Below are 21,030 nucleotides of genomic sequence, written 5' to 3'. Positions count from 1 at the left end.
TTGTGCTGGCCTGTACACACACATCAAAGGTTGTAACACGCAGCATCATTTTAATGTCATTCAACAATCCAAACTTTAAGTTCCTCCCATAGGAGGAACTTAACACCTGGAGAAGTGGTTTCACTTACCTTGACTGTGGAATCCAATGGCAAATATTTCACTGCAAAATATGCCAAAAAAGTCCACAATGCCAAAAGAGATTCACACATGAGATACTCCAAGAAGGTTGTGCTCCTGTATGGCAGTCACTATGTACCTTTGTCACATTACAGTGACTACTTTGACTTCTACTTTGCTCAGGAACAGCATGTAGGTGTCTGTCTGGATGTACTTCTATTATAAATCAAACAATTACTGTGATAAGCTGGTAAATAAGAGAAAGCAATTTGACAGTTATTATTAATTTTAGGAGGTGGTCAGATAATAAAAAGGGTAGTGGTAAGCTTGTAGGCACCTAGATAGATGATATAAATTACATATGAGGAGCGTGAGAAAACGAGATGGAATATAGTAATTGCTATAAACACAGGATTATGTCATTTTACCTTATTTTTAAAAACAGATTTAAACACATGAACAATCAAACAATGAATTTATTTGCAGGATATACTTATCATACATAGAAAACAATTCTTATTGTTTGGTTGATTAAATAGAGAAAAAGAGCACAACAAAAACACAATACATTATTCAAAGCGTTCCATATATTTGTTAACTGACATTTTCAAAATGAAGCTTTCTTCCCCCCCCCCTTTTTTCTTTTTTAAAAAACATGATCGTGAACAATACATAGTGGGAACAAACGGTCTAGAAATCTAACATTCCACAGCTGTGAGTCAGTGTGAAAAATAAGGCTACGTAGAGGGGAAAAAAAAAAGAATTTCAAAACAATACATAATCTATTGACAGGCTTCAGATAAGATTATCCAAGCAAATAAAATCTAAACATTAAATTATATAAGGAAAAGAGGAATTAAAATACTAACAATATTCCAACTGGGGAAGGACAAAATCAGATTTCTCCTACGATGGTTTGGAAATAGACTTTGAACTTTCAAACTACTAAGTGAAGGCCAGTTATGGTATGCCACAAAACAAATTCAGGATAAACACCTACAAGTGAGAAATATCCAAGTCCGTTTTAATATGTAAACTACAACTACCCCAACCACTTGTTCAGTACACATTCATCAGTGGAACAACAAAGTTAAAAAAAAAAAAAAAAAAAAGAAAAAAAACTTTGAGCATCTCCCTGAATGATTCAGCGAAGGGCTGGAAAATGTATCTGCATGCTCTGAAAAGTTAATTACAAGTTCTTTTCACATTTCATGCTGATGTAAATGGAATGTCTGGAATTGCAGTGTCATATCCTGCTCTTTGTCCCTATCTTTTCACACTAGGTCAGCAGTATGAAGGTTTCATAAAGCTGCCATAAACTGAGGTTCTTCACTCCCTTAGTCCTTGCCATCTGCTCTTCAAATGATCATAGTTGATGAATCCAAGGAACAAGAAGGACTCCCAGAGCTTCTGTTTGCCGGCAGTCCCTAGTACAATGCTCCACACATGCTTCATTGATATAGCATATGTACCACAGGTACATACAGCTACATTAAACAACATTTGTACGTAGCATTACATGCAGTTCAGGATAAAAAGGGTATAAAAACTTCTAATACTACATCTTACCTGAGTTAGATTGAGCTTCCTTACTCACAAGGTCACAAGAACAAAGATAACGCAAGACAAAAGCTGTGGGAACTGATCTGAATGCAAGTGTACACAATAAGTATTCTGCAAAGAACTATGGATTTCCAGAGTTAAAATCACAGCTTCTAAAAACAATTAAATACTGTCTAGGCTACATAACCCTTTCAACCCCTTCTTCATCTGTCATTTCTTTTGTCATAAATAATATACAGACACAAATGCAGATCTTTCAGATAGAAAGAAGATAAACAGAATTTATTTAAAAAAAAAATCAAATCTATTTGTTACAGGGCACTCTTTGTCATCCTGTAAAGTGTATAGGAAACTACTGGGAAACTTGGATTGAACAAAAATCTATCTTATAGCAAGGTATTCAAGAAAGCTGGAACACCTGGGCTGCCATGGGAAGGTTTCATCAGTATACTCTACACAGTCTCACTCATCCCAGTTGCCATGCAAAATCAGCAAAACCAGCAATATTTAGATTGATAGATTCTGAAGTCAACCTCTTTTAAGTGCCCTGGAAATCTTTGTTTACTGTGCCTATAGCTGAGGCCTCTCAGAAGGCAGGAAATGTATTCTGAACATCAGCAGAACAGGACTCATGCAGCTGTGGTTACATTATGTCCATTCCACATCTTCTAATAAGAAATCCCTATAGATTGGTTACAGGAGAACACAGCTGCGATTTTAAAATGTAGAGAAAGCCAAGGAATTCATACAGAGAAAGAAAAATGCCAACACTGCAGAATATAGAGGACTGCCAGAAGTTATCCCTAAAAAAGCTGCAGTATAGGCTGTGGCTGTGTATGTATATATGTATATGCACACACACTCATATATACCTTTGTGTGTGTGTATAGATGTATACGTACGTATATACACACAAAAAATCAGAATCATCACACTGATAAATGTCAGTACAGTTGGTTGTTTCATTCTAAATTCAAAAGGATGAGTTAATAGATTTTTTTCACTCTGACTCATAAGCTAGCAGATTAGTCAGTCTGAAGTTATCTGCAATTTTTCTAGTGAAGTCTCTTTCATTTAACATGTAATGAATCAAGCTGGCTTTCATTTCCTAAATTAACAATGACCGTGTAACATCATACATGCTAAGTTACCCATTATCACATCACATCACGCATTATCAGAACATGCTGTGGAAGTCTTTGCTGATATAAAAATAATATAAAACAAACAAATCAGAACAAGTGATTACACTTAAGGAATTCTGACAATTATCAAGTAAAAGCATACAACACTTCCTAATGTTACACATTATTTTTTCCATCTGATACAGATTTAAAAAGCATAGTATATACATATATAGTAGTATCAATCCAATCTTTTAAGAGCACTCTGTTTTACACTTCAGTCATTATCCTCTATAATGACATTGATAGATTCTGTATTAAAGAGTAAGGTATATTCTGAGGGGCTAATTAGAATAAGAATTGAAAATATTTTATTTTTAAGGAAAGATTTCTTTTTAATTTTTACAAAAATATAAATAGAAGAAAGGTCGCAAATATCCCAGAGTAAAAATCAAAACCACACAAAAAACATTCTGTGCCCTTCTGTAAAACAAAACAGCAATAAAACTCCCAATAACTGGATGTAAGCAAAAAACAGCACTTGTTTATCAGAATATAAATTGGAAAATATAAAAAATAAAATGGAACCACTGAAACCAACAACTTTTTCTGCAGAGAGTGGTCCAACTTAACTATTCCTGTTGCCCATAGGTAATCCAAGATATGTGCTGGGTCACCCTTCATACAAAGTGATCCCAGTTTGCTTAAAGCCTTGATTCAAAGCACCTATATGTACATAAACCCTTATTCAGTAGAATTCCAGTATATGGAGAAATGGACCCATGAATATTTTTAAATCTTTATTGTACTACCTCTACCACAGATGTCATCTAGGGTCTTTACAGTGTGCTAACGTGTCTGTTTTGGTGAAGCCATGACCAATGTGTCTTCTCCACCCTTGTTTTGATTATGAGGTCAAACACAGATTGAAGTTTTAGTTAGCGTAAATGACTTTCTGTGATTATCTGAAGTAAAATAAATTCTTTTGGTAAAACATTATGTTTTGATAGCACATTAAATAACGAGGAACAACCTGCCAGCTTCTGTATAGTAGCTGTATCTTGTGTATGTTACTTATTTTTTTTCCCCATTGCCAGGAGGAGTACAATGTTAAACAGATTGTCCCAAGCAGTTGGAGTCAACATGAATATATAAAGCATCTAACTTGAAAAGTTTTCCACAGAACACTTTTTAAATCATCCTAGATGCATTTGTTGTTCCTTTAGAGATTAAGACAGCACTGCAACTCTGATACATAAATAGTAGCTTTTTTGAAAAGTAAATAACCTCTCTTACTAACTTGCACTTAAACTCCTAAAGTGCAAATTAATTTTGTGCACCGTCAACTGGACGAGATGCAGAGGCAGAGGAAAGTGGCACGGTGCCTGGAAAGGAAGAGCTCAGATTAGTAAGTAGTTACTTAGGTGAGCGAACAGATTTCTAGAGCATCCCTTCAGAGCCAAGCTTTGAGTAAGAACCAGGCCAGGCCACTCATGTCACTGCTGTCCAAGGAGAGAGGGAAGAATAGCATATCAGAATGGGTACTCTGAAACTTCTGCAAGTTAGTAAGAGTGACGATGAGCTGAGCTATACTATACCATGTGACTCCTGAAGAAAGAGATGCCTGTTGGCAGTGTCTGCTAGTTTATTTTTCCTTTCTTGCACTTTGTGACTTTTAATAGTCCCCATGGGGATGCATTCCTGCTTGATTAGCTGAAGGATTTACTCTACTCTCTCTTACCAGGATCTGTGCTGAGAAGCCTGGGTTGAAATGATTGAAACTCAGAGGCACAGGCCTGCCACCCCACAGAGGTGAACTTCAGAAAGCTGAGCCTCTGACAGCACTGGAGAGAAGGAAACTAACACAGCAACAAACAAGCAAGTACGTCTCTCATTACTGTTTGTGTCATCTTAAGAGAAAAGAATACATCTTAAGTAAGTGTGAAGGCTCCTGTGCAAAAATACAGTAATGCATCAGTGGCCAAATGCAAACATGGGAGTTAGGAATCCACGCAGTAGCACCAGGAATAGCACCTAACCCTGCTGTTGAAATTACCCAGGCTTCTACCTCTACTGCCAAGAGAATCTGTTTTAGATGATTGTGAATTGGTCACGATCAACCCAGTCATGAAGCACCAGTTTCATGGCTCTTTGCAGGCCTGTATCCATTAGCTTAGCTTCTACCTTCTTGAATGGAAAGGCCACCTCATTAAAGGAACTCTGAGCTGCTGCAGCTCCTGGTGGGAGCATTATACAGTTTACAAGTTGCAGAGTATTTTTCAAAGTTTCCCTGACTCAATTATACGGGATTCCAAACCAGAGTTTTTTTTTTTTTTTTTTTTTCTCTTTAAAGTGTATAATCATATTGAGACTATTACAGACTTAAAGGGTCTCAGAATAAGTCAGACATACTTCAGTCAGCAAAACACTGGTCATTCTTCCATTGTTTTTTTAAAAACAAGTACAAGGTCCATATTAAAGCAAAGCCAAATGTTAAAATAGTTAGATTCACAATCATATTCTTCCTCTAAATGATTCTGATACAAGACCAGCTTCAACTAAGCTTCTTCAATTATAATGAATCTTCTATAAACTAAAAAATCTTCTATGAACTTATTATTATGAATTATAATGAAAACAAACCTTTGAAAGACAGAGACATGTCAGTGAGTTACTGGGCATATTGCATGCACAGAATCAGAAGATGGACACTGTCAGAACAGGCTTCACTTTTCACTGTAAACAGGTATAATACAGTATTATTTTTTGAGTACATGAACCAGTACATTTACCACTTAGCAATAACTGTGCACAGCATTTTTCAGCACTCAGAAACTAAGTTTCATTTATTGTCTCACTATTGCTGAGAAATATTGACTTGAAATATTTCAATATTGAAACTTGAAATATTGACTTGAGATATTGAAAATATCTTCAGCAGTGTGTGAGAATGTGTAAGAAACATGTGGGCTTTGTTATCCTCCCACATACCTCATTCTCAACAGACATTGGCACTTCCAATCTACATCCTGAGGATGCTTCGTCTTTTGGCCAGCTGAAAAAGACACTAATCCATATGGCCTGTCTCCCCTCGTTAACACATGGTAATCATTTGCTTAGCTTTACACCATTTTGAGATGAGACTTAAGGGCTTCCTAGAGTCCAGTTTGCTACAACATCAGATCAAAATACAGAACAAAGACAATGAAGATTATGCTGACTGAAAAATGATCAGAGGCCACACAGATTTTTTTTTAATTGTTCAGATTTAAAATAAAACCTAAGCGTATTTTTCCTCCCACTTTACAAATGTTTGAGGCCAAATAATTCCCTTATTCTGAGATTTAAGTTAATAAATTAGGCTTCTTCCTGTGAAGCTTTAAAATGCAACTTCTTTAAAATTAGTGCAGTGCTTAAAGAGTACACAAGATTCATACTGCTTTTTCTTAGTCTTCCTATGATGACAGACACAACGTTGTACAGATTTAAGTTACAACAGCGGCGACCAGTGATTTTCTTTCAGTGTCATTTTAAGGGAATCATTTCAATCTCTGTACGAACAAGTTTTAAAAGGCAATGGATTCATTCTCTCCGTGTACTGTGAGAATTGATGGATAACCAATGCTCTATCGTGCTGTCACCATCCAAAGTCCCAGTGCAACATTGGCAGCCAAAAGTGTACTACCAGAAAGCAAAACTAAAAAGCCAACAAGCTCTCTCTTTTGTTTTTCTACAATCAAGGAGCTCAGAGTGGCTTCCAGGAAAGAATTTAATATCCATTGGCCATCCAAAGCAAAGCAGGGTACAGCATTGATAACTGCCAATGCTCCTGACAGTGAAATTAGGTATCTGATTGACATTAGTTAAGGATCAAGAATAAAATCCAAGAAAATATAAATCCAAATTTAATATAAAATGTACTTCTTATTTCTAGTATGCAGAGAGAAACATGAGGGTTATTTTTAGGTGCCATTCTGTTTCTTATAAATTATATATAATATAACCTTAACATAAATGCCCACAGAACTGCCCTTATGGGTTCATTTGCTTTAAAGTAATAAAAAAGCACTAGCATTTGATACTTCAACAATCTGTGCTCTTCATAACTCAGATAAAAGCAGGAGACAGCAAAACCACAATTAATACTGCCCATCTTCCTCCCTTGCCTCGTACGGTTTTGGAGCAAGGTTACAGCTCTGACACCACACCTGAAGTAAGAAGGTATTCTAGACCTATGACCTAAGTATGCAATAATGATTAGGAATATTTTCCAAACACTCCCTTACTGGTGTAGGCACACGGCTGAAATATGATTTGAAATCTGGCCTCTTCTCCTACCTACCTGTTAGCCAGGAACTGGAGTGCATTTCTGTGCATGCATGTGCATGTGAGAATGAGACAAAGGTAGATCATTTCTATTGCTAGTAAAGCCTTGCTAACATTACTACTTACTTTCATCCTATACCGGCTGGACAAAAAGACACGATTCAGAAAGAAGCTGGACCAGTGTGAACCTTGGAATGTTCCCAGAAAAGGGAAGTTTATAGGTAGCATCTTTACTATACTATTATGGACAAATCTACTTAACTGTATTTTAACTACCCATAAACATTTCAGTTTCTAAGGTTAAAGGTCTTAGATTAGCCATATACGAGACCAAGTATATATACGATCTCACTCATTAATAAACACATTTAAATGCATTACCATCCTAGCTTTTGAATAGGACAAGTTCTCTGTTGAAGATAAAAACATACAAAAACAAAACAAGCAAAAACAAACTACAACAACAACAGCAAATAAGAATGGAAGTGAACATCCACACAGTGTTATTTAGTTCAGCATAATGGCTCAGAAATGGTGTTAATAAAACTCTGACATATCAAAGCTAGCAGTAACATTTGTCCTGCCATAAATTCAGGATTACTTTGACTTTCTTGTCAGAGCTGCTAAAAATCACCATCAAGAAAGCGTTTTTTTTTTTTGGTCAAAAAAAGATGACCAAAAATATCCTGCTAAGCACAAGGAAGTGGGAGATTTCATTCCTGGCTTGGCACATGGACAATAATCAATGCAGAGACGGGATAAAGATGTCAAAACTCTACAGAAATGTTTTTGAGCATCCTGTCTAAAATGATATCCAACTGAAATTTTGCTGGCTCACTAAATTCTAAACAGTCTCCTTCTTGTCTTAAAAGAACAAACGTACTTCAAAGGATACTTGCAGAATGTCTCTATCACCACAGGCAGATCGATGCTTAGAAAGTTATGTCGTGGTACAAAACTGCTGAGACTTACTGAAATGAAAACATAAAGGTAACACAAAAAAATCAATAGCTGTTGCAGAAATATAATATTACGAATTTGAGTTTTTTATTTTACAGAAAAAAAAAACCAACACATTTTATATGACAGTTCTTCGAGCATGAATAGCCCATCTAAATATGGTTTTGCTTGGCTTGTTTTCAAAAGACACAGTGCAGCCATTAAATCTCTCTTCAACATGCTAACATAGTAAAATCATACCGCAAAATACAACTAGTATGATTTTAGTAAATGTAGATGTATATTTTCAGAGACAACTGGACATCTGTAGTCATAAAGACCATATGGTGTAATTCAAGTCCTTTCCCCAAAAAAATCATATAAAAAGAGATTATAGTTACCAGGCTTTTTCAACATATGTTGTCCACATGTATACATTCATACTGTGGGTGCACATGTGTACTTTCTCTCAGGGCCCCAAATTTTTTCTCTTGCACTACCTACAGAAGATTACTATGTTCTGAAGTTTAGCTCACGTTGCATGGAAAGGGGACAAATAGGGAGGAGAACACCAGAGTAACTCTAAGAAAGCAAAGGCTGGGAAATGATACGCAGGTACATTACACTTCTTAACACCAGTTAGCCAGTAGTTAAACAGCCTCTTTTATCTTCAGATGATACCTTAGGTGACACCAAGATGTAACTTAGTGCAACAAAAAAGCCTGGGAGATGAGACTTAGTACCCTTTGTATAAATAAATACCTTCCTTCTGCACTGGGAGACTGAACTGTCAACTCCACACAACCTTGGAACACTCTTTGGTACTGTAACTTCTTCGAAGGTATAGATGAAATTTCAGCTGACCACATGTCAAATGTTTATGAGAGACTTTATCCTTAAAGAAAACTAAGTTAGCTTGAGATCTCCCATCCTGTTACTACAGGGATGCTCTACCTGGGTTGTCTGAGTCTGTCAGCTTCAAGGACTGTTTGAAACCCTTAGTTCTGTGATAACTGAAAGAGAGGCTCCTTTCCTACCATAAAGCTCCACTCCGAGCACGGTAGACTCTTATCCCCAGAGTAAAGAGGCTCAGGTAATTTCAGGTAGAATCGGAAAATCACCTTAAGAACAAGCTTGAACAGCAAATGCAGTAGTCGCTCTGTCCATGAAGAACAACTTTGAACAGAGTTGAGGCAAGCCACAATGGTTTGAATTTTCCCTGCTAACATGAGGAAAAAAATACATCCATAAGAAACACCGTTTCCTCAGAGATACATGAAAGCAAGAGTTCAAAGAACAGATTGACTAGAGTTCTGAGCAGAAGAGTTACAATCCCACTTTAACAGTAACATCCCTTGGGAAAGGAACAGATTAACCTACCCGCTCAGAAATTCTAAAACCATAGGCTAAGAGAACATTGGAAATTGCAGCATTAATACGTAACACACCATTATTGCTACTTCATGTATCTTTGTTAGCAGATCAGATTTCTTCAGGTTCAATGAACTGAAGAACAACAGAACAGAGGAGAAAGAACACTTCCAAAGGAACATGAGGCTAAGAACTGGTCCGCTCAGCTGCATTAACGTTACTTCTGTTTTTTGAGGCCCTTGTGATGAATAATCAAAAAAGTGAAACAGTACAGCAAGTAAGCACACCGTGGGAAGGAGAAACCTGGAAAGCAAGGGGTCCCAAAAATAAGAGTGGTTTTGGTGTGGCAACAAGCACAGAACTTCCCAATACCAGAAGTGCCTCAGCAAGGCTAAGATAGTTTGAAAACCATGTTCTCTCTTACCTTAGCTGAAGAAAGACCTTTACTTTAGAGGTCTGAGAGCAAATAAGTAAGTCTGTTGGACTACTGAGTGAAGAACATACAGTCAGAAATCCTGGACACAATCCAGCTCAGAAAGCCAGAGGCATCGAAGTCAAATGATATCCAAGACAAACAACTCATTAAGCTGAAGGTTGGTATCAGAACATCTGATCAAACATCTTGTTCATGAGCTAAAACAGCAAAATGGCTGAGACAGCCATTGTATTCAAAGGTTTCAAAAGACATACACTGCAATATATTGTAATTGCAAAACCTGATTGCTTCTTGACAAACACCTAATGGCTACTAACACGTCACCATTCCGAAGCTGTGCCTACATTCAGAATTGTTCACCAATCTCCCTCCCTCTTTGATACGACCAACTACCTGTCCCTAAGAGCCTCCAGACCTGGATCAAAACTCCAAACCTGGCTGCTGAAGCAATCTCTCCAAAGCACCACAGAACTCTTCTGGAAGTTGCTGGAATGCTGTCTAGACTGAAATATGAGGCAATGAATCTAGTGGCTGTAATGGATCAAACCTAATGGCACGAGGCAAGCCTGCCCTTTGAGGGATAAGGATTATAGAAATAATGTTCTTCATACATGTCTTCAAAAGACACTGCTGAGAAGAGGTGAACAGCAATGAAGCTGAGTGAGAAAAAACAGTCATTGTTTTCCCCACTCAAAGTGAATAATTATTTGACGTGGAATTAACATTTACTTTGTTGGCTAATGCTAGATGGCATTTGCAAATATGAAGAAGAGTGCACATCAGACACAATTTTAATCAGAAGGGTTGATAAAATGATTTAGAGACTAGGTTGACCAACAAGATTTTTAAAATCTCTTAATGGAGGAAAAGACAATATATGCTACGGAGGAGAAAGAAAGTGTGGCATGAGATATTTCTGTATGGTCTCCAGAAGAAAACAAACAGATCTTTTACATTTGTATAGAAAGAATTATGGTCCTCAACAATAACGGGAAACAAGTGTTAAAAGAATGAGAAACCTGACTCTGCCAGACAGACCTTCATCAGAGATTATGACTCTTGACCAACAAACTCCCCAGAGCTAGAAAGTGCCTTTTTTGGGAAAGATTTTGATAAAACAGAGATAGGATGCTGGTCCAGTTTTGTACTAGGTAAGTTCCATCTCTTTTCACGAAGAAAATCGTGCAACTTTTTGATCCCTCTTCTGATGGGTGATGGAAGTACAATAACATTGAGGGATATGATCTTCCCTCAAAGAGTGTGAATTCCAAATGTGAATGTTAGTCACCAGATTTTCTCAACCACTTAAGAAGGGAAGTCAAGATTTTGCAATACTAGAAATTGCATGAAGGAATAATAATAAAAACTGACAACCAAAAAAAAAATCAAAATAACTAAGAAATACTGCAAAGTTGCATAACAGTAATAACAGGGCACTCCATTTCAACCTTACATACCATCTGTCCAACATAAGGAGAGCTTCTAGAGTATAACAGGCCTGTAGTGAGAAAAGTCTGAACGTCTTGAGTAATACCACATGAATTAAACCCACAGTATGAATTTATATTACAATACATTAGAGACTTTTCACAGAGAGGATGCAATTAAAAAGATTAATCAATTTGTCCATACTTAACAATGTACATTCCTAATCATTTCTTCTGCTTCAGTTTCAGCCATATCTCCAGCAGTGTAATTTCATTTAGTAGTGTAATTCTTTACAGTTATTTTAGACAGAAAACAAGAGCTAAATATAGATGTTAATCCACATTAACAAAAATCATTTTTGATATAATATTTTACTTCAGGGACTAACAGATTCAGGGAATCTCAAACAGTTAGCCGCACAGCCTATTTCTTATAAATAGCTAGTATGTGTGTGTATCTATCTATCTATATTTTAAATATCGTATCCTGAAATTGGCTTCAAATGAAAATATGAAATAATCTCTGTTCCTCCATAAACCAAGACTACCATGGCAGCAATGCAAGCCTAAGCAGAAAATAATACATGCATAAACTCAGAATGTTTTTCAGACATAACTTAAGTGGCACTACTAGAGCAAGTACACACTCGTGCAACTCCCTTGTCACGTTGCATGATAAATGTAGTGCTTCTCTAAAAAGTAATGTTTCCTGCAAGCAGGAAGGCTATGCTAAAGAATAAGGCATTATTTCCAGTTATTTGTATTTCAAAATTCACACAGTAGAGAAAAAATATTTTCCCTGTTTTAATATATATATATATATGTAGTTACCACATTCTGATTGTCACATCTGAAAAAAAAAAAAAAAACAAAAAACAACAACAAAAATCTGCTAGCCCCAAACCAGTATTGTACAGTGCAAATTAAGTCTGAAATGCATCAAAGTTGTTTCACTGGAATGCAAGGAACAGTGCAGCTGGACTACCTGCTGCCCAGGCCAGGCTCCTGTAACTAACTTTAGCTCTGGTGTTTTTCCAAGGGGAACAGAGAGCATTAGTTGCATGTCAGCAAATTCTGTAATAAAGTCAGCTTTTAGCTTTCAAACTAACACATTTGTTATGCAGTTCCCAGGGTACAGTAAATCATTTTAAAATTATATCCCTGTATATATGCTTTTATTTATTTATTTTCACACAGTGATCTCTTAATTTAGAACTACCTCTCTAGATAAATCCAATAATATTATTTCCTCATATCTAAAGGAATGACAGACAGGTCTGACTGCTTTGCAGAATTACCACGTAGTAGGAAACACTGACTAAAATTCCTACATACTGAAAAAGAGAACAGTATCAATTGTTCTTGAATACCTAGAGTATGTATTGTTAAACTAGAGGGCTGAGAAAAGGAACTTAAAACAAGTATTGAAACAAATACTATTTTTACAAATTATTCTTGCATATGGAATAGATGTCACCAAATATAGAACCGTGTGTTAATATCACACAGTTGACCAATGTTTTTCTTCCTGAATGGCAAAAGGGCAGAAATAACAAGTAAAGAAATCCTGTTTTGCACTTATAAATGGCCTTATGGTGCAAAGAAGTACAAATAGATAACCTGATTTTTCAAGGAGTATCAAAACAAGACCAGCACAGAAAGATAAAGATTGGCAGATTAACAAAAGATACGTTTATGCAAGAACACTAGAGGATTTACACAACCAGATTTCATCACTGTTTCTAAAGCTCTTTTGTACTAAATTCCAATGCTAATTCAGAAAAGCATAATGCCTTGCTAAAGAGGTACTTCAGGATGCCTGAAGCAAAACCTCTCCCTGTGAGGTACAGTTGTCTGAGTAACAGACAAGTTCTTTACAGAAAGGGACAGTATGTTAACACTTAATACTTTTTTAAGCCCTTCTGAAGCTCATTTTCACCCTGCCACTCAAGCTACTAAGTAGGCATGAAGACAAGTTTGTTAATTCTTCCTGTACTTGCTCCAAAAGAATTACTTTTTCCTTGTATATCTGACTCAAGGATAAAATTTTGTCTAAAGGAAAGCCATAATCCATTTCAAAATAAGGAACTAAACTGCTATATGCTATTTAATTTAGGGCACTTAAAAAAAAAAAATTGGAAAAAACTACGTTGCGATTGTAATTGTGGTTTAGTAGTCATGGGAATCTGTCATAGGTCCTTGGATATTAGGAGTGATTTAAGCGGTTGTGCTAATACTACAGGAAAGGCGTTGGAGCAAGATGCCCTGGAGATTTTGCAACAGCATTTCGAGAAGTGTATGTGTTAGCAAAATGCAGGTGCCTGTTTCCCATGACTAAGCTGAATGGTATCTCTTATAGAAACAGCCCTTTTATACTTTTCTGAATAAACAACTATCTCATATCACATATTGTTTCTATTACCTTTGTAACTCATTGCACTGTGCACATTTCATTTTAGGCCTGAGTAGTCCATGTCTCTCCACTGGCTGTAACAAGAAATGGATTCTGCATTAAATAAGTTAACTGATGAGCGCTCCAAGACCTTGTTCAAGCAGCCAGGAAAAGTAAACCATATTAGAACTTTTTTGTTGGACTGCTTTAATAAGTAATACGAACCTGTGTACTGTAGGTGCATAGGGTGTCCTACAAACAGCATGTCAATATGGGGTGGATGTTTTACCCTGATTAACCTTGTTTGATTTTCTAAAGAAGGAGTCACACAAAAGCTTGGAACAAAGTCCTTCTGGCAGTCCATGTTGGTTCGACAAACTTTGCTGGCCTCGATAACTTTTCGTGCTGGTAGACAGGCATACTGCAAAGGGTGTTTAAAAAGATTGTCAAATGTAAAGGTATTTTCCAACAGATCAGAAATAAAAGTACTATTCATTCCTTTTTAAAGCAAAGAGCTCACTGATACGTTACTAGCCCACAAGGAGCTGGAATCTGATTATTTTTTTCTAGATCCTACGGAACCTCTACCTGATATACACTCAACCTGTCATTCAATTTTTAGTGGAATGTAGAAAAGATAGCGCATGTACCACAATAAAAGGTAACTTTTTAAAGAGCTACAGACACACACAACAAGTGTTATAAGGCATCTATATGTATGTCAGTGATTTCTAATAAATAGGGCCTTCATCAACGTACAACTGACTTATCTGTTTAAGAAATTTCAGCTTTCATTGATTAGGCTGAAGATCAGATTGCTTTCATCGCTCAGGAAAGCAATCAACCACTCTGCACTGACTGAGTGGTTGTGAAATGACCATTTTGAACTAGACAAATACAGCATCTGGTGCAGTGCTATGTCCCAGGTCCTACCTATGTAACACTCATTCACTCTCTGCAGGCTGAAAGACCAGATCTTTCTTGCTCCCCACAGGCCAAGCAGAGAACAGCATAAAGGAACAGGAAATTGTTTTCCCCCTCGTGTCTCTCGTAAAAGTTCCATGACAATTTTCATTTTGTTCTTAAACACAAGCAAGGGAAGTTCTTCATCTGTTGTTTGCCTTAGGAAAGAAAAAAGAGGATCTTCTTGCTTCTTAGCCTGACAGTTATGCTGCCTGATAGCTGCATGGGTGTCATACACTCCATTAACCTCAATACAAGATCTTCTATTCTAATTAGTGGGAGGGGGCACATTTTCAAAAATTGCTGTGTAGCACTGCATAAACTATTTAAAATAATTGTCCAAAAACTCACAGCCATGCCAAGGACATTTGAAGGTCACAGGCTTCTGGATGCTTTTATTTCTTTGCTGTTCCTAAGTACCAGCTATGAGCTTAAGAATGTTAAAGCTCAGTAGGGCAGTGTTTATTAAACCTTGCTGAGCTCCAGGATGTTACCAGTCACTGTCATATTTCAAATGAACTGCTGGTCTGTGCTCAGTTTTCAGCGACTAAATACCACAAACTGGATATTGCTTTTTTTGGTCGTTTTTTGTTGGGATTATTTGTTACAGAGAATCTGTAAATATAGCAGATGTAGTAACACACGTTTCTATTTCTTTAGGTATCTATCCTATAGGTTAAAACAGTAACAAACTGGCAGGTGTAGAAAAGTTTACACAGTTCAAACTTGTGCTCTTTGTTCTTCTAAACAGAACTATTAAAAATACTCCATCACTGTCAATACAGATCATGTGTTTTAAGAAACATTTCTATATTTTCAAGAGAGTAACACACAATCCTACTCTATAACTTTGTATGTTTCTACATGCTAAAGAAAACCAGTGTGGTGAAAAAGGAATCAAATAGAGGCTTTACTGAAAAAAAAAAAAAAGGCATTCTCTAGGAACTTGTCTTGCATGGTTTAAGTTTTATCTAGTGAGCAGCACAGCACTGCTGACTTCACAAAAAATAACTGAACAGATAATCCAGTACTTTACTTTGCTTGTAGTGTTCATTACCTTTAAAGATTGAAATAAGGAAAATAAGCCATTTTAATGTCTTCTGAAAAGTGTTTTTTTTTTTCCTCACCAATATTCTGCATTAAATAGTGAAGATGAGGAAGTTTATCTTCCTGCCTAAAGAATGAGGGGTATAAAGTCTTATCTGGTTCTTCGAGAGACTCCTTGACTAATCATGGGAAAAATTATAACTAATATTTTGGCTTGTAAGCTGTAAATGGGAAAAGTAATGTACATACTGACCTTTAATACAAACTGTAGATATTCTTAAGCACTTGAGCATGCTGCATAAATGTTGGTAAATATTTCTAGTTTCATTTAAACAATTTCATATTTACCAAACAGCATTAGCACTTTAAGTAACTTACCAGATGGCTGTCCAAGTTATTGCTGTATGAAAAGCAAATGTCTGTGAGGCTGTTGTTACTACAACATTCAACTGTGCCGTCGAGTCTTCTATAAACTAAAGAACATAGGCATAGATAAAAAGAATGATATTATAGCATAGTAACTTCCTGAATTAGTCTCTGAATAAAAGAGACCAACCATTCTGTAGCTTTCAAGAATTACAGTGATTCACAGACTCTACTTGTGGTTCAGTCAGAACTAAAAATAAACTTCACCACTTTAAGAACACAGATTTCAAGCATGTCACATGCTGATTTTTTCATCTTTACAATCTCCTTGAGATCTGGCAGATCTATTACTTCCATGTTATGAGCATTATGAATTACAAAAAAAAAAAAAAAAAAAAAAATTGCTGTTGCCTCCAACTTGCATTAAGCACTAGCATAGAAATTTACTGTTGTACTGACTTCACTGGCTGACTATTGAGATAACTAAGACTGAAGATGTCCTCTTTAAAACACAAAAGCCTTTACAAGATTCAGTTTTTGAAAGATTTCCAAGCACTGGAAGCTGCAGCAGTGAATAAATGATGTTTTAAAACCCAGTTAAGTAGTGTGGTGCAGAATCCTTCTATGGATACTGTTAGTTAATACTAACTACAGCAACAGCTTTTTAAAACAAACAAACAAAAGGACAATTCAAAAGAACAGTCACTGTAAGAATCTGTGTCATGGCAATATTGCAGTACCTTCCTTCGTTAGATCATGCTTGACATATTGGTTGCTGATTTATCACTGCATAAACTGCAGTCCACTAACATGGAGCTTTATGCCTGGGGCTTACAGGTGTAAGCACTGTGCCATATAATCCTTCCTTCAAGTACCCTAAAGCAGCCAACATATATTTTTGAATAGTGAATGACCATGAGATTAGTTCCCTTATGAGCTACACTGAAAACTTTTTTTTTTTTTTTTTTTAATTTCAAGAAGATCCCCGGGGCATTGTTTTTTTTTTTTTTTTTTGTCTAGCTTCATACTCAAATATTTTATTCTCCATTTATTTTATTGTCAAGTAGATAAGGTCCATTTGCTATATATATTTTTATTGATACTCTGCATTTATGTCAGTTGTGAACTGTCAAGATTTTGACAAATAACAGCTGCTAGAGACTGAAAAGAGTCATTTAATTTCAGAGGAATATTTCTCACTGCTGGAGGCTTATGGCTCTGAAAATGCAGGCAGACTGGTCTGATTAGAATGCAGCAGTGGGACAATGGGCTGCTAACACAATACAGCAAACCAAGCTTGGATGAAACATTAAGTCTCCCGTACTAAGTCCCTGGTATTCCAATCTAAATAGGACTGGTTCAGTTGCAGAATCTGAAGTTTTATTACCTATGACTCTGAAATTACATATCAGAGAACAGCAGAATCTCAGAATATATAGCTATGGCATCTAAGAATAGGTTCTTACTTGCCATCCCAGCCCAGCTGTAAACATTTCCAGAGTTGCCCTCATTTTCAGGATTATCCAAACTCTTAAATACCTAAAAGGCTCTTACCCATACTCCACTAGCTTCCAGTTTAAGTATTTATCTTAGTTCCAGCTATAAGATTACTTTCCTTACATATTAAAAAAAAATCAAAATACTACCTTTTCAGTCTCACATGACAATTATAATGCATCAAAAATATAGGTATTTGAGCTGCCCGACCCATCTGTCCCAGTATGATGAAAAAAACTGCATTGTCAATTTTCAAGCTCCAAGAATCATATAGGTTTTGCTCAGCTGCAGTCCCTTTGTTTTGGAATTCAGTCTCCATGGATGCTTGCATGAACCAAACTCTGGAGAGCTGTAGGGCATGTTGCAAGACATTCAGCCAATTTAACTTGACTGTTCATTTTTTTTTCTATTTAATTTTTGTTTATTGTTATAGCTTTGTTCACTTTTTTTTTTGTTGTTTCTCAGGGGTAAGTTGTTACAACAACAGCACTCTAATGTATAAATGAAAACAGAAGGAAACGGACTGATTTCTAGAAGCAATATGTGAGGTCCAGACAAAGCTAAGTTAACTGGCAAAGACATTGTGAAGTTGAAGAAGCAAATGAAACATAAAACCTCTTTAGTGCGAAACATCACAAGAAGTGGCCATAATAAAGCACATCATTGAGTTAAGCCACACAATTTGTAATGTCACACTAATCAAAGCAGTAAGGTGATGTGTGAATTTACAGCTGCAGAAGATCACTGACTTGATCTGTGGAACTGAACGAAAAATAGAGAAGATAACTGTATTACTGCTAATAACCAAGTTATACAATACTCAAAAGAGGCAAGTTCCATTATTCAGATCATATAGAATATTTGTATAGGATGACTGGAAGACAAGAGAACTTCTTCTATCCATCCCTTCCCTGCCTTTTATTTCATAAATAAGGAATGGCATATTGGTCACTGTTTAAGAGGAGACTGCAGACTCAACTTAATGGGAAGTCTGTCCCCACTAACAAATCCTAAATCCAAAGTAGTCTGTAAGATGTGATAAAATTATAACAAATAACAAAGAGAACAACTAAAATCATACCTCTAGCTGGAAAGCTTAATTGTTGTAGGGTGGCTGTTTTTATACAGTAGCCAATCTGTGACTTCTGTGAAATATCTCCCAGACACGAATTCCAGTCTTCTACAGTATAGATTGGGCAGTCCTGTAGATTAGTGACAATATCCCCCACAAAGAGACCTCTTGGTCCATTGGCAGGAGAATCCTGAGAAGAAACACTGAGGTCAGTCATGTTGCTATAGTTGAAACTATAAGAATCTGCTTACAGTTGAATGGATGCTGAACATCCATGAAATGTTTAGGTTAGGACATTATTTTCAGAGAAACAGAAAAATTTAGGCTCCACTAGAACTGATTATTTTCACTAATGATCAGAGTATCACAAAAACAACATACTCCATGAAGAATAATTTATTTAGTGCATAAAGGGAAAAAAAGGGCAAGTTTCCAAGTGTTTTCAAGGGATCTCGTCAAATCTGAGCAATTATTTTCATACAAGTTAATGTGTTTTCTCCTATCATTTCAAATTGAAGAAACATGAATTAGTACCCTAAACGTTCCAACAAAGCAGGGTGTACCTATACTGTCATAAGTACAAAGCCCAGTAAATGTCATTCTTTTCCTGAGTTATAACAGTTTGATTTTAAACCGAAGAAAGACTGAGACCTTTCAGCTCTGCTCTTCTTCAACAGTTCCGTATTTGATTAAGTTGGAAAAAAATCAGTCCTTTCCAGAAACTCAGTCTACTTCTGCTTTGCTTCCAGCTGATCAAAGATGCATGAAAATAAAAATAATCTTTAACGTTAAAAACAGATAGCAATAAGCTAGTCATAAGGCACATTTGAGTAGATTTACCTGGTGCCAGCACTAAACAAATCAAATAAAATCAAAAACAAACAAACAAAACAACCCCACAGAAATAAGCCTGCAAAGTTATCTCAAATATCTAAATAGTCTTATACTATGCTTAGTACTCTGTAATTATTCATGCCATGTCCATTCATTTACTAATGCTAAAAAACATGCGATTGAGAAGGCAACTTTCAAGCAGACAAAAAGCGCAATATATTAGATTTTGAAGAGTGCTGCACCAACCAAATTTAATTGTGAAAATAAGAGACTCACGTACATTTCAAATCACAAACCATATAATATGAAATAAGTAAAGAACTTTTCTTACCTCTGTTACCTCAGTGACAAGTGCCCCAACACCCGTGTAATAGAAAGGGAAAAGAATGGCTGGCAGCAGAAACAAAACCATGAAACTTGCAACACCAAGAACAAAATTATGCCACACTCCTAAAAAGAAAAGGAAAAAGGTTTCTAAATAAAACATTAATATTAATAATAAAAAGGTATTTTTTGAAATACAGGATTTTACAGTTAACTTCTAATTAAGTTTTCTGAAATAATTACTATAAGAATGGATGAAAAATTAATTCATGGCAGAGCACCCTGAAGAAAATATGAGTCAATTTTAATCAATTTTAAGCTACAGCTTCTATCCACACAATTGTCAAGAACCATAAATATTAAAAAACTAGTGGAAAGAAAATGTATTACTTGTCACCTTCTACCACAACAAACTGTCGAATTGAAGAATCTTAATAAACGGGCTTGTATATGAACGCTTTTTTTCTGTTTGTCAGCAAGAAGCTTAAACTTTAGTTGACATTCAATACTTTTTCATCGTTATTCCTGTTGTATCAATAATTACTTGTATATATGCCAAACAAGATTAGAAAATTATTTGAAAAATGGCTTCTTTTACAAGATAATCAGGAAAACCACACCGTGAAACTAAGTTCACCAATCAGCAATTCCTAACATTATTTTTGCCAATGTATTTCTAATGGCAATCTTTACAGTATGCTGTTCTCCACAGGATGAAACAAACCTCTGTCATAAGGCAGGCTTGCTTTCCTTCAACATCTAGTACTATACAATTTTTTTCATTCCTTCTGTGCTCTTGGACAAACGTTTTCTATGACCTGTGAAGGAAAACTTTTCAGTGTCCAAGACTCTTTATTTCCTTCTCACAATGCTTCATCTTGTTAAAATGGTTTGATTCAATTCTATATTTACAGTACACTTACAGGACAGGAACTGAAATAAATGTATTTAAAAACATATTAAGCCTATCTTTCTTGCACTGTATATAATACAGCAGTCATAACCCATGACAGACTCTTATTTCCTCTGCTTATCTTTATATGCCACCCAGTCTTTTACATTTCTGATGCTGTAGAAATGAGAAACATTTTTGGAGTGCTTTAAATAAGAGTTTGTTGCTGTTTCCACTAATAGATACTCCTTAAAGTGATTTCTCTTTCTGTAAGTTTTTAATCGTATCTCACTGAAAGATAATTAGATAGATAAAGAAAATTGAATGCCGAAAAATTTTA

General features: G+C 35.9%; 1 protein-coding gene across 4 annotated transcripts in view; it reads right to left on the bottom strand.

Annotated features, from left to right (window-relative positions):
- Positions 1-575: 575 nt before the first annotated feature.
- MBTPS2 (membrane bound transcription factor peptidase, site 2) overlaps positions 576-21,030 on the bottom strand; it is a 36,094-nt gene continuing 15,639 nt past the window's right edge. Inside the window, exons 6-12 of one of the 4 annotated variants that reach the window (XR_011804749.1) lie at positions 19,806-19,924; positions 18,650-18,830; positions 16,084-16,178; positions 13,921-14,116; positions 13,726-13,790; positions 8,026-8,101; positions 576-6,653 (exon numbers count right to left, since the gene is read on the bottom strand). Coding sequence is in view for 3 of the 4 variants with exons in the window: in XM_013109079.5 (XP_012964533.4) it covers positions 6,431-6,653; positions 8,026-8,101; positions 13,921-14,116; positions 16,084-16,178; positions 18,650-18,830; positions 19,806-19,924 (890 nt within the window). In the remaining variant the exon portion in view is untranslated. Of the gene's footprint in view, positions 6,654-8,025; positions 8,102-9,190; positions 9,292-13,725; positions 13,791-13,920; positions 14,117-16,083; positions 16,179-18,649; positions 18,831-19,805; positions 19,925-21,030 lie in introns of those variants that run through there. The other 3 variants (XM_013109079.5, XM_072027243.1, XM_072027245.1) reach the window with 3 other exon arrangements.

The sequence above is a fragment of the Anas platyrhynchos genome, chromosome 1, assembly GCF_047663525.1.
Source record: "Anas platyrhynchos isolate ZD024472 breed Pekin duck chromosome 1, IASCAAS_PekinDuck_T2T, whole genome shotgun sequence".
In the NCBI taxonomy this organism is placed as follows: domain Eukaryota; kingdom Metazoa; phylum Chordata; class Aves; order Anseriformes; family Anatidae; genus Anas; species Anas platyrhynchos.
Note: the sequence above shows the minus strand (reverse complement) of the source record. Positions and strands in the feature narration are given on the sequence as shown.